At 36.5% G+C, this 14,243-nt stretch overlaps 1 protein-coding gene across 2 annotated transcripts in view; it reads left to right on the top strand.

The window, feature by feature from the left end:
- Nucleotides 1-2,521: 2,521 nt before the first annotated feature.
- LOC126826045 (protein GPR107-like) overlaps nucleotides 2,522-14,243 on the top strand; it is a 30,460-nt gene continuing 18,738 nt past the window's right edge. Inside the window, exons 1-5 of one of the 2 annotated variants that reach the window (XM_056101827.1) lie at nucleotides 2,522-2,644; nucleotides 3,982-4,107; nucleotides 4,433-4,483; nucleotides 9,729-9,841; nucleotides 13,594-13,855. In XM_056101827.1, the coding sequence (XP_055957802.1) occupies nucleotides 2,525-2,644; nucleotides 3,982-4,107; nucleotides 4,433-4,483; nucleotides 9,729-9,841; nucleotides 13,594-13,855 (672 nt within the window). In that variant the 5' untranslated portion in view covers nucleotides 2,522-2,524. The remainder of the gene's footprint in view (nucleotides 2,645-3,981; nucleotides 4,108-4,432; nucleotides 4,484-9,728; nucleotides 9,842-13,593; nucleotides 13,856-14,243) is intronic. The other variant, XM_056101832.1, reaches the window with a different exon arrangement.

Below are 14,243 nucleotides of genomic sequence, written 5' to 3'. Positions count from 1 at the left end.
GAATGCTCAGTTTGTCGGGAAGCGTCGCGCCGTCTGTCGGGTTTTGAATATTTTTAATAATATGGAAGCGGAAAGAAAGCAGTCCAGTCAATGATGAACACGTACGCCATCTGAATAGAACTAGCACGTACACATGGCCTTTCTCAGTTCTTGACTGTGTTCCTGTATACTGGCATCCAACTCCATGCACCGGACGAGCCCAGTGATAGAAGTGATCTGAAAAGCAGTATAAACTCTCTGTTTATGCCTTCCCTGAATGTGAATTCTCATAAAATGAAAAATGTGGCAAAAGTAAATCGTTCGACTTGTTCTTTGTTTTCGTAGTAATAGAGCTTGTATTTTAAAGATGACTTTTACCAGTTTTTATGCTGCAACTGACATAATTTACTACCCACTCCAAATTACTAGAAAGTATTCGAAATGCCTGGAAATCGCTTCTACGGTGGTCTGGTTTTCAAAATTTTATGGGGGAGGCCCCCCAGAACCCCCGTCGGACGCTTAGCGCTTAGCGCACTCTTAAAGAAATATATTTGTCGGGAAAATATGCTGGCCCCCCAAACAAGTTCGGCCACGTACGCCTATGACACTCACAGTGCAGTTTGAGTTGCATTCGTATCCATTTGTATACGTCCACATTCATAATGTGAACCGTCTTCATTAGCTCAGTCGGGGCAGAACAGTAGGACGTTAAACCCCATTTCATTTCATAATGTGAACATATTATGAAGCTGCCCTTGTCTGTGTGTCTGTCATTGAGTCAAGTGGTGTGGTTTCCAGCCCAAGCCGACAAAGAGTAGGGTCGTCTGTCTAACCTCGTGGGTTTTCCCCGGGTCCCCCGGTTTCCTCCGACTGCTGAAGACCCCTACGCGCGAGCGAATTATTGAAATAAAATTGAACCATATGTTAGTCCCGAAATGACCTAGTTTGTGTCGAGTGGACGTTAAACCTCTCTCTCTCTCTCTCTCTCTCTCTCTCTCTCATGATCAAACTCAGAATTAGCTAGAATCAAGGTTATTGTGTCCCAAAACATCGACCAATCAAATTGCTTATCTCTGCTTAGCCTTAGGAAAATCATAAATAAACAACAAGATTATGAACATGTTAACGATTGTATACAGAGTCAGTTAAAAGCCTGATTAAATAAATGTGTTTTAAGTTGTTTTTTAAACGAATATAGAGGTGTACAACATGGTCAAGATATAACGCGACAACCCGACATCACGACAAGCCGACAACACGACAACCCGACACCACGACATTTTTACCCGACATCACGACATTTTTACCCGACATTACGACATTTTTAGTGTCGTAATGTCGGGTAAAAATGTCGTGATGTCGGGTAAAAATGTCGGGTTGTCGGGTTGTCGTAATGTCGGGTAGAAATGTCGTGATGTCGGGTTGTCGCGTTATGAAAGGCGACATCACGACATTACGACATGATACCAATCAGCCACCATAATTTTGGACTTCCAGGGGCAATTTGTTCCATTCTTTAGGTGCTGCGTACGCAAAACCTCTCTCGCCAAATTTTGGCTTCTGTACTGGACATACAAGTTGGTTTTTATGAGATGAACGAGAAGGTACATATTGTTTAATCAAATCGGATAAATAGGGTGGTGCCAAAGGATCGTTTAAGCAGTTGTGTTAATTTTGAAAATGATGCGTTGATAAATGTACCTGTTTTAGAACAGGTGTAATATTGGCAGATGGTTTGGTGAGAGATACGATTCGAGCTGCTTTATTCTGGATTTTCTGTAACTGACTTACAAGAGTTTTAGGAAGAGAATACATTATTATATGCGTTGCGACCCATTTGGGTCCATTTCTAGGTCCCAAATATTAGCGATTTAGCTCCTTTAAATTACAATACGGATATACTTTACTACAAACACATCGGTAACTGACCTAAAATCTAAAATCATAACGCCAATTAACAAACATGGCGAAAAGACAGCGGTGAACTAATTGGTGAACTAATCTCGGTCGTGATCGGTAATCAACAAAAATCAGCGAGTAAAACATATTTATTCCATATATTTAAATTGTGTACGAGTGAAGTATCAGTTGTGAACGAGTCAAGTGTTAGTTGTGGGCGACTTAACTATTAGTTGTGGACGACATAACCAATGGCTTGTGGACGACTTAACCAAAGGTTGTGGACGACTTAACTGTAGATGACTTTACATGTGGACGAGTTAATGCCACCCGTCTGGATAATAGAGACTTCTCTACATCCGATCTACTTTTGTTTTCTTAAACATTTTATTTCTAGAGCGGGTTATCTCTAGACTATAATAGGTTTTAGTAAGAGAAACGGTGTTAAACAAACACAAACATATTATCCGTTGAATTTTTCTCAAAGCTATATAAACCCAAAAAAGAAAATCGTGAATTATTGTAATGAATATTTTAACAGTTTCCCCCCCCCCTTTTCCCATATATTAAAACCATCTTTCTGATTGGTAAACATATCAGGTTTATCCAATCACTGTGCTTGTAACAAATATCTTTAAAATAGAGAATGGAGATATGTGGAAGAAGAAACTTCTATTCACAGAAAATAAACATGTTTTTGCGAGTAATGACTATGTTGGGGGTCATCAGCACTACACTTGGAAAACGACATGACTTAATTCTGACGGTAATTATAATTCAAATATCTTTGAGTTTTGTTCTTCATTGTTCCATCGGGTGATATTCATTCGTGTGTTCCCTATTATTTGAGATCAGAGATTTCAATTTATTTGTCACTCACTCTGACACTGCCAACTTTCACCAGTCATACTATTGATACATGTAGATACACACAAGCAACGTCGTCAGCATTGGTTTTAGAATAAGAAAATAAGCATCGTTATGTCTTGCTACACCCCGTTTAATTATATATGTAGGCTATCTTTACATGTGTAATTATACGTTATTAACATTAATAGCATAGGCATGAACTATCAACTAAACATAAAAAAAAGCCAAGTGGCCAATGACAATGTACTAAATCAATATGTCTCTGTAGATTTTCCATATTTCAGGCACATTAATCCACACACTATTTCAGCTCTGAACGTAGGTCTCGTTACACTCGACCAGCTACGTTCAGGGACCCTTCTATTGAATCCTTGTCGACCAGATTTGGTTTCCCAGTCAATTTTACTGGGCAACTTTTTACTGCTAAACGGTCGCTTGTCAGTCCCTGTGAACGCCTGAACAATATAAATGAACATCTTAGTGAGAAAATAAGACCTTGCTTACCTCGCTAGAGTCAGTATGAGCGACACAACACGCTGTTAAAAAATATGTCTCTGTTTTCTAACCGACTTGGCGGACATCATTGAAAGGGTAACGCACAAATTTAAGAACTCGGCCATATAAGATGAAACGAAATTTAGGTAAGCCTGGTGCGAAAAAAGTAAATCTACATGGAGGCCTATTTGGTTTGGTTAGAAATTAAAAATGTTGACTTAATTAGATTTTATTTTTTCGATTTATTTTGTGAAGTAGGTATCTGTGTAAAATTTTATGCCCAAAGAATAGAATCAATATGGAGATATCAATGATGTTACTTGAAATGCTTATGCCCAAAACGACACTGAAATTATTAAACAAACACAGACATATGCTGCATCCTCAGAAATGAAAATCTCATGGAACCCAAGGCCTATACATCCTGTGCCAGATTAGTGATTTATCCCAGTGCATGATAATTATCGCGTCAGCTATATCGATGAGAATAACTTCTAATTTCTAGGTTAACCTGCATAATGTCCAAGAATAAATTCAAACATATGCCCAAATTTATCGAGGAATACATATTGCTATAAATGTATATCAAAGAGGTTTAGGTATTGCTTGAGGTTGAGTAATTAAAAAATATATGTGTCTAATCTTTGGTTTTGAAATTAAAAACAAAATCCATATTTCCTCTTTAATTAGGGGACTAATTTCCAGGTTTACTGAGTAAAACATTTTTGTATTTCAAAGGATGATGACCGAAAACGGATTACCCTTAGTTCATTTGGTTTTCTGAAAGGAGGAACTCTGTCTGTTAATATTACTAACTTTAATTATAAACTAAATTCCAAGACTCTTCCTGATGAAAATGTGACAGTAAGTGAACTTATTTTAATGACATTATGATAAACAAGACTTATAAATACATGTAAACTAAAGGAGCCATATTATTTATAGTTTTAGTAAATGAGGACAGCTCTAAATATAATACAACCAAATTTGTCAAGCATGATCATGATTTTCTATACAATTATTCTCTAAAAACACTATAATGGGCATCCTCAAGGCTGTTCAGTCCATTATCCAATCAGATCAGTATATGTTGCAAACATATTTCTGAAATAAAAGACTTCATTATTAATATAAGTTTAAATTTGTTGAAAAGTTTCGTTTCACTTCTACAATCTATTCTTTTTTCCAGTTATTTGGCTTCACTTTAGATAAAAGTGGTAGTACAGGCTTGTCTTATATGGTGAGTTCTTGTAGAGTGCCTTAATTACAGTTTTGTATTGTTTATTGACAGTTTGTGTATGGCACAATTCACAAATATATACTCTTCAAAAAAAGTAGGGGATATTGAAATGCAAATACCTATGCAGGTTGCGATATGGTTTATCTATCCATGTTTGCTTTCCTATCGGTTCTTGCATAAGATTTACTGTTTAGCGTATCCTTGCTTTAATGTGTTACGTTTAATTTGATCGGGAGACGTGTTCGTCAAGTCAACCGACAACACTGCAAGAATTGGCCGTGGCACTGCAAGAGGAGTGGGTCAGATTGCCCCAAATCGTGATTGGACAGTTGATAAGGAGCATGCCACGATGAATTGCTGAATGTCTGAGGATTGGTGGAGTAATTACTCATTATTAAGACAAAAATAAAAAAACGTCCATTTTCACTTTTGACGGTGTGTCCCTTTGCGAGTGAAATGGGTCTGTCAGATAAGCCGCCAATATGAACTGTTTATGTTCATGTGTAAGCAATTGGCCTGTTATTAACATACACTGGTTACCTCTAATAAAAACAGCAGTGCATTTCCGCAGTTTTGTATTGTTTCTGAATATCCCCAACTTTTTTGGAAGATATTAAAGATACATTATGGGAGATAAGATAAAGAGATGGCAGTTCTCGCTATAATAGTTAAAAACTAGATAGTGTAAAGGTAATTTGCTGAAAATTTCAGTCAAGTAGATCCACTATGAGCCGAGAAAGAAGCCGGTGAAATTTTTGCATAGTCTCGGTTATCATTACTAAAATCATTAATATAAACAGCATAGTCTCGATTATCCACTTTTTCTGATTTAATTATCTTTGGCCGTTAGCGGCATATAGGAATCTAATCCAGCCTACATCGAAGACTAGCCTTGACATCGAGAGTTTATTATGGTCTGGATAAGTTAATTAATGTCAAATTGATAATTTAGATAACATTTCAGGCCTAAAGAAAGACTTGTAATAAGCAGATTTTGCTCTTGCATAATGCATGTTTAAGAAACCATCAAAGTTTGTACTTGAAAACGATAAAAGAATACCGGCGAAACATCATGCTGTATGTGTATAAACTAATGATTGTTTTCCATATAAGTTGTGTTGTGTTTTTTAATGTGCTCAATTGCTAAATACCACTCAAGGATTATATCTATGTACCGGTACACATTTTATCAAACAAAATTTTGATAAGCTTACATGAAAATCCTTGTAGCTTTTAGGGTGTTTATTGATCCAGCTAAACTGCTGGCATAATGTAATGAAAGATTCTCGTCCATAATTTTTTACACACTTTTTATACGCCCACATAGAAATGTGGACGTATATTGCCGTCGCCCCCGTCCGTCCGTCCGTCGTCCACAAGTTCTTGTGAACGCTCTAACACCAAAAGTTATCATCCAGTTGTTTTAAAATGTTGTTTGCATTAGTGAGATGAAGAAGCCTATTTAATTTCAATAATTTCCGTTTATTACGTCTAGAGTTATGGCCCTTGTTACACTTTGTTGAACGCTCTAATGCCAAAAGTTAACATCGGATCTTTGTGAAATTTACATGCAATATTTAAATTAGGGAAACGAAGAAGCCTATTGAATTTCAGCAATTTCCGTTTATTACTTCTAGAATTATGGCACTTGTTTCACTTTGTTTAACCTTGTGAACGCTCTAACGCCAAAAGTTATCATCCTATCTTTCTGAAATTTATATGCATTATTTGAATTAGTGAAAGGAAGAAGCCTATTGAATATCAGCGATTTCCGTTTAATACGTCTAGAGTTATGCCCCTTGTTTCACTTTATTGAACCTTGTGAACGCTCAAATTTAATGCCAAAAATTATCACTCAATCTTTGTGAAATTTATATGCATGATTTAAATTAGTGAAACGAAGAATTCTATTTAATTTCAATAATTTCTGTTCATTACGTCTAGAGTTATGGCCCTTGTGTCACTTTATTGAACCTTGTAAACGCTCTAACGCCAAAAGTTATCATCCGATCTTTCAGAAATTTATATGCATTATTTGAATTAGTGAAACGAAGAAGCCTATTGAATTTCAGCAATTTCTGTTTATTACGTCTAGAGTTATGTCCCTTGTTTCACTTTATTGAACCTTGTGAACCCTCTAACATCAAAAGTTATCTGCTGATCTGTATGAAATTTGCATGCGTCATTTAAATTAGTAAATAGAAGAATCCTATTGAATTTCAGCAATTTCCGTTTATTATTTTTAGAGTTATGGCCCTTGTTTCACTTTGTTCAACCTTGTTAATGCTCGATTGATGAAAGTTATCTTCCGATGTGTATGAAATTTATATGCATCATTTAAATTTCTGAAAAAGCAGTCTATTGAATTTCAACAATTTCTGTCAATAATTTCTAGAGTTATGGCGGTTGTGAACCTTGTGAACGTTTGAATGACAAAAGTGATCATCTGATCTGTATGAAATTTTAGCTTGCATTCCATTTAGAGGTCACAATTTTTATCCGGTTCGAAAAAACGTTCGAATATATCAGCCTTACACCATCATGTCGTTTGAGTTCGAATCTCTTGAAAATTGGACGAAAGTTGTTGGACAAAATGGCCGCCCCTTGTACGCAAATAGTGTACAAATATGGTATATCAAGGTTGTGGACCCTTTATACGGTACAATTTTGATCCAGTTTTGATGAAACTTTAAATTTATGTTTAATATCACAAAGATTTCGCTTCCTTTCGAATAATCACGCATATCCAAATATAACTTCCAGGATTATGGCCCCTGATTGTTTGGAAAATAGCATTTTAGCTTGTGGACCTGCTAGAAGTCGCAATTTGTATTCAATTTTAAAAAAACGTTTAAATATATCACCGTTACACATCCATGAAGGTTGAGTTCGAATTTCGTAAGAATCTTACCCAAACTACTGAACAAAATGGCCGCTCCTTGTACGCAAATAGTGTAAAAGTATGTAGTAGTTATTAGCACACTTTCCGAGGTGTATCGGTGAATATCAGGACAGTTTTGGTCGAGGGGCCCAGCCGAGGCGGCTAGCGACCAAAACTGTCCTGATATTCACCGATACACCGAGGAAAGGTGCTTATAAGTTACTTACATCACATTTCTATCGAGTATTGTGAAGCAAAATGTGAAAAATAGTATTTATTATCGAGTCGTTTCAACCGAAAAGTGACAAATACTTTCTGCTCTTTCATTATTTATCCCTTTCTGAGCCTCACGTTACATTTCATGGTAGAATGATTTCGCAGTGGAGAGACGACCTGAGTAGTATTTACACGTGCGTCTTGCTATGATACTCTGAGCGTAAAATAATCACGTGTTTGTTTAGACCACATCGTCAAAACAACTTGTCTATGGCGTAGAGGACTGCAATATTATTAAACGTAGTGTAAAGGAAATGCGAAACGTGGGTCATTCCTGGTGAAAGTATGCATCGGCGGATGGTTCTTCCGTTGAAATTTATTTTGTAATAAAGTTTATGACTTTCTAGGCGTTTTTTTTTCATCCTGCTTATTTTCAATGCCTGTGAAGTGTCCAACAAGAGAACTGCGCCTGCTATCATCACAATTAATTAAAATAATTATTCAATATTCTAATTTATATATTTTGCATATTAATATAAATCAAACCAAATTATGAAATAGATGCCAATTGATATCTATAATAATTGATTTTTGTAATATGTTGTTATGTTAATTTAATGTCATTGTATATGTTTTTGAACTGCCATGTAGTTCCCCCCATTTTGTTTTGTTACTATGATTTTGACTAGTTGTATAGAGCCAACGTTATCAATTGCGATCTGGGTCGGACCAAACGTCCGCTACTTATTGCTTGATAGGTATCTAAAACGGCTTAAAAGTATCCGTGTATCAAAAATGAACAGTACTCTTTCTGTACATTTCCAATAAACGGATACTTTTATGCATGTATTGCAAATAAACAGGACAGTTTTATCAAAGGTTGCCAGTGGCAACGAGTAGAAGTGGGATGTAAGTATATGTAATACCAAGTTTTGTGGACACTTTAGAAGTCAAAATTTTTATTTGATTCTAATGAAACTTGAAATGTGTTTATAATCCAAAGATATTGGTTCCTTTTGATATTTGCGCATATTGGACAGTAACTTTTTGGATTATGTCTCCTGATTGTACAAAAAATCATGTTTTTAGTAACTGGACCCTCTAAAGGTCCCAATTTTTATCCGGTTTTAAAAAATGTTGAAATGTATCTCCGTTACACCCTGAAAATCAATTGAAACTGCCTGACAAAATGGCTGCTCCTTCTACGCAAATAGTGTAAAAGTATGTAATACCAAGGTTGTTGACCCTCAAGAAGTCACAGCTTTTATCCAATTTTGATGAAACTTAAAATATATCTTTATATCCCAAATATCTCAGTCCCTTTCGATATTCATGCATTGCAGACCATAACTTCCGGGATTATGGCCAATGATTGTATGAAAAATCACTTTTATTTTTAGCTAGTTCTCTATCCATCTCTTGCAAAATGTGGGCGTATCTAGCCTGCCAACCACTGGTTGTTTTATTTAGTAGAAAAGATATATTATTAATTTCATGTTTGTGAGTTGTTTTGACTTTGTGATTTTGATAGAAAAAAAACAGTCATGACTAGGTCATTTCAGGACTAAGTCCATTAGGAGCAACCAGGAGAAAACCCACAAAGTTAGGCAGGTGGCCCTTCTTCTGGTCACATACAAGAAGGGGTTGGACTCATGACTTGCAAAGATAACAAGCCTTATGTTCTACAGTGCATGTCAGACCACTTGGCCATTAATTTACCACCCAACCCCAGTCCTTAAATCACTTCACTGGTTACCAATAGAGGCTCGTATAAACTTTAAAATCCTAACACTGGTCTACAAGTCTCAGCATGATTCAGCTCTATCCTATATCACAGATCTTATGCAGCCTTATGTACCAAACCAACCACTCCGTTCACAGAATAATCTATCACTTGTTGTACCTTCAACTAAATTAAAATCTTTTGGTGATAAAGCCTTCAGTGTATATGGTCCACGACTATGGAATGACTTATCTGACAACATAAAGTGTTCAGAAACAGTTGCTCAATTTCGATCTAGGCTTAAGACACATATGTTCACGATGTATTATCCACAGGAGCTATTAACTTACAGCATGCTCATGGATGGATTAAGCGCTATATAAATGTACATTATTATTATTGTAATTAATATTTTATTGTTTCAGGAAAGTGAACATACCTCAAAATGCTTTTTACAATACTATACAACAATAACTGGTGACAAAACAAAGGACCAAATGTCAGTTGTATTTTTTAAAATGGATCTTGTAAATGAAAGGTAGGTTGAATAGGTTATCGAAATAAGAATGATTTTCACACAACAATATATATATATATATAATAAAGTCCATTATTATTGTTGTGTATTGAGAGGAATGAATAAATGAACAACGATTTAATGTCTTACTTTTCTGCTTCATCCGGACTAATGAAGACAAGCTTTCGTTATGCCGGGGGCGTGGTGACCCATGGTTTTGCATGAGAAACAAGATCCAGATCGGGCCCCAAAAAACAGGGGCGTAAAAAAAATTTTGAATCCACTAGCCCGGCATTAATATCCACTAGTCCATAGTTTGACAAGGTACAAGATTTAATCTTCAATATTTGGGCATATGTTTTGTTGCCTGCCAACCTATCATTTTTATACGCCCACATTTTCATGTGGACGTATATTGTCGTCACCCCTGTCCGTCCGTCCGTCCACAATTGTTTGTGAACAGTCTACAGGTCACAATTTTTATCCGATTTCAATGAAACTTGAAATATAGGTTTATCACCCTAAGATCTCGGTTCCTTTCGATATTGGCATCTATCGGACCATAACTTCATGGATTATGGCCCCTGATTGTACGAAAAATCACGTTTTTGGCTTGTGAACACTGTAGAGGTCACAATTTTTATCCGATTTTGTTGAAACTTGAAATGTATGTTTATAACCCAAAGATCTCGGTTCCTTTCGATATTCGCGCATATCGGACCATAACTTCCTGAATTATGGCCCCTGATTGTACGTAAAAACACGTTTTTTGGCTTGTGGACCCTATAGAGGTCATAAGTTTTATCCAATTTAAAAAAACGTGTTAATATAGTATTATCACCGTTACACCCTAAGAACGGCTTAGTTCGAATTTCGTGAAAATTGGCCCAAAACTGACAGACAAAATGGCCGCCCTTCGTTCTCAAATAAGTAAAAATATGGTATATCAAGGTTGTGGACCCTATAGAGGTCACAATTTTTATCCGATTTTGTTGAAACTTGAAATGTAAGTTTATAACACAAAGATCTCGGTTCCTTTCGATATTCGGGCATATCGGACCTTAACTTCCTGAATTATGGCCCCTTATTGTACGGAAAATCACGTTTTTAGCTTGTGGACCCTATAGAGGTCATAATTATTATCCGATTTCAAAATATCATATTATTATATCACCGTTACACCCTAAGGACGACTGAGATCGAATTTCGTGAAAATCGGCCAAAAACTGACAGATAAAATGGCCGCCGTTCATTCTCAAATAGCGTAAAAATATTGGTATATCAAGGTTGTGGACCCTATAGAGGTCACAATTTTTATCCGATTTTGTTGAAACTTGAAATGAAAGTTAATAACCCAAGGATCTCGGTTCCTTTCGATATTCGCGCATATCGGACCGTAACTTCCAGAATTATGGCCCCTTGTTGTACGGAAAATCACGTTTTTAGCTTGTGGACCCTATAGAGGTCATAATTATTATCCGATTTCAAAAAATCATATTATTATATCACCGTTACACCCTAAGGACGACTGAGATCGAATTTCGTGAAAATCGGCCAAAAACTGACAGATAAAATGGCCGCCCTTCGTTCTCAAATAGCGTAAAAATATGGTATACCAAGGTTGTGGACCCTATAGAGGTCACAATTTTTATCCGATTTTGTTGAAACTTGAAATGTAAGTTTAAAACTCAAAGATCTTGGTTCCTTTCGATATTTGCGCATATCGAATTGTAATTTCCTGAATTATGGCCCTTGATTGTAGGAAAAATCACTTTCGTTTTAGCTTGTTTTCTATCCATCTCTCGAAAATGTGGGCGTATCCTGCCTGGCAGCCGCTGGTTAATAAAGATCGTAGACTTGATTGCCTAATAATTAAGGATGTATACGGGTACACGGTTAACCGGTCACGGTTCGGGCGCACTGATGAAACGGTTAAAAAAACTACAAACCGATATTCGTTTTCATATCATATCTGACCTTCAAAACCAGGAATGGTAGCCACAACAATGTTTTCTTTCACTAAAGACCATATAAATACTTCATATAGCACATGTCATTTATTATATATCACGGTAAATTTATGTCCTTTAATTCCCGTTCGAAGATTTGTAAACGTTACGTTATTATTAGCACTTACTGCAAAGCACGAGATAGCCTCGACTGATTGACAAATTAATTGTTTTACCGTATTTATTTACCAGGTCACTATATAAAGAGTCTCAAAATGAAAAAAATCAGTTTGATGTGCTGATATAATATTAAAATAGACAGGATAGTAAAATTGTTTATGTTATCACTGGAGTGCCATGCTGTGTGCCGATAGGGTCAAAGTTGACGACACACGGGTCACTGGAACCATTCATCATGGGGTGTGTGTAATGAACACGTGTAGTAAATTCTTTGGAAATACCTGACATGTTAAATAATCAAAATTATCTTGTATTTAAAAATACAAAGGTATGCTTTCAAATATTTATGTCAGAACTAATCTAATATGAAGTATAAATGAGTCTTTTGTTTTTAAATCAACCTGATTTCAACTGGTTTATACGAGACCCGTCAAAGCGTGCAAGATGGAGAAATGAAATGTCAAGAATGAATGAATAGAAGGGGTACAAAAAATGTCCATACGGCTCTAAGTTTTACTACAGAAAATCTATTGTTATGATTAAGTTTTCCTTGGAATTTGAGAAATAAATGTGGGATGTTTTATAGTTTATTTATCTATATCGTCACTAGTTTAATTCACAAACCAATGAAAGGGCCCTAGCCCAGGACTAGTACGGCTAAATAGATCACTAGCCTGTAAGTTATTTTTGGTAGCGTCGGGCTAGTGGATGTGTGTGCCGGGGAGGGGATGGGGTGGCAGTCCCTCCCAGTGCCGCCGGGTAATATTGGGCTTCTAAAGTCAATTTGTAGCATATCTGACCCACAGTGGCTAAGTGGGTAGATGCTGGCTCGCTAGCCTGGAGGTTGCGTGGTGGATCCCTGCATTGGCTGAGAAAGTTCATTGGGATTTGCCAACGTGGTTTCCCTTGTCAGTGATGCATGACGGAGGGCCTGACAACGACAACTGTCTAGTTGTTAGGATGTTATTAAAGACTGATGTCCGGTGTACACATTGGTATGCATGTAAAAGATCCCTTGGCAGTTGGAATTCGATGTAAGAGTAGGCCATAGTGCCACCTCCCAGACAAAATTTCCCTCATACTCGTAGCACACTGTATGGTGTATAACCGTCTTCATTAGCTCAGTCAGAACAGAGTAGTAGGACGTTAAACCATATTTCATTTCATTTCTGACCCACAGTATATGTTTGAACACTGGTTGGGCATTATGATTATCATTATAATGTTGAAAACCGCATTAAAACTGTGATATTTTGCCATTTGCGAGGGGCGCAAAAATTCAAGGGGGCACAAAACTTCAAGGGGGCCCAAAAATTCAAAACCATGACACAAAGCTCAGTGTACTATGAGGGAGTGCTACCACCTACTTTTATTTCGATTTTCAACTGTCAACTAAGGGTTCTTTTACTTAGGGATCCCAGTTTTTCATCTCCTCCACCCGTCACTACAGACAAAGGGGCACCACACCAGAAAATACTGAGACACTTTCTCAGCCAACACCGGGATTGAACTCAGCCAGCGCCGTATTTAGTGAGACATTACGGCTACCCAAATAGTAAGAGATAGCTCTCTTTAGTTAATAGTAACCTTACAAATAAACTTTTCTTAAGCACTTATATTTATTTACCTTCTCTATATTTTTAGAGTGATTATCGAAAGAGTGGGTAATGATGTTACTAATTTAACCGTCTCAAACCTAAATCAGAAAGAATATCGTGATAAAAAACATGACCAGCGTAAGACTCGAAGAGAAGCTATTGCACAGAGTGTAGCTAATAATAACCTTCTACGACGTCAAACAAGAGATAGTGAAGGTGATCCAGAAGTAAAAGAATCATCCGTTAAAACTCCTCCTACTACCACTTTAACTTCTGCTGCTCCATCTGCTGCTCCTACCGTTATAAAGGTAATCATATGATTATTGATTGATTTGAATGAACCTGTTGAATGATGTATGCTTAAAATAGTATCATACTTATTAGTTTCATTATTAATCTATGTATAGATGTAATTCTGGTACATGCACTTTGTCCAATTGGACCCTCTTAATATTTTGACTAGACCACAGATATGTATTCAAATTTGCAGATGGTTATTGTCATCAATTTACTCAATTTGTTTGCTGTTAGCATTTCTGTGGGTTGTCATTTCAAACTGAACCAAATGTGTAAAAATGATAGTTCTTCTGTGTTGAGTTTCCAGCATATTTGCCTTCCAAAAAGACTTGAGTCTGAAAATTAATGTTAAAGCTAAATATCTCTACCACTGCCTAAGTTAATTGCGAAAGTTACATA

This window comes from Patella vulgata, chromosome 1 (assembly GCF_932274485.2).
Source record: "Patella vulgata chromosome 1, xgPatVulg1.2, whole genome shotgun sequence".
Classification (NCBI taxonomy): Eukaryota; Metazoa; Mollusca; class Gastropoda; family Patellidae; genus Patella; species Patella vulgata.
This window is presented reverse-complemented; position numbering and strand designations above follow the sequence as displayed.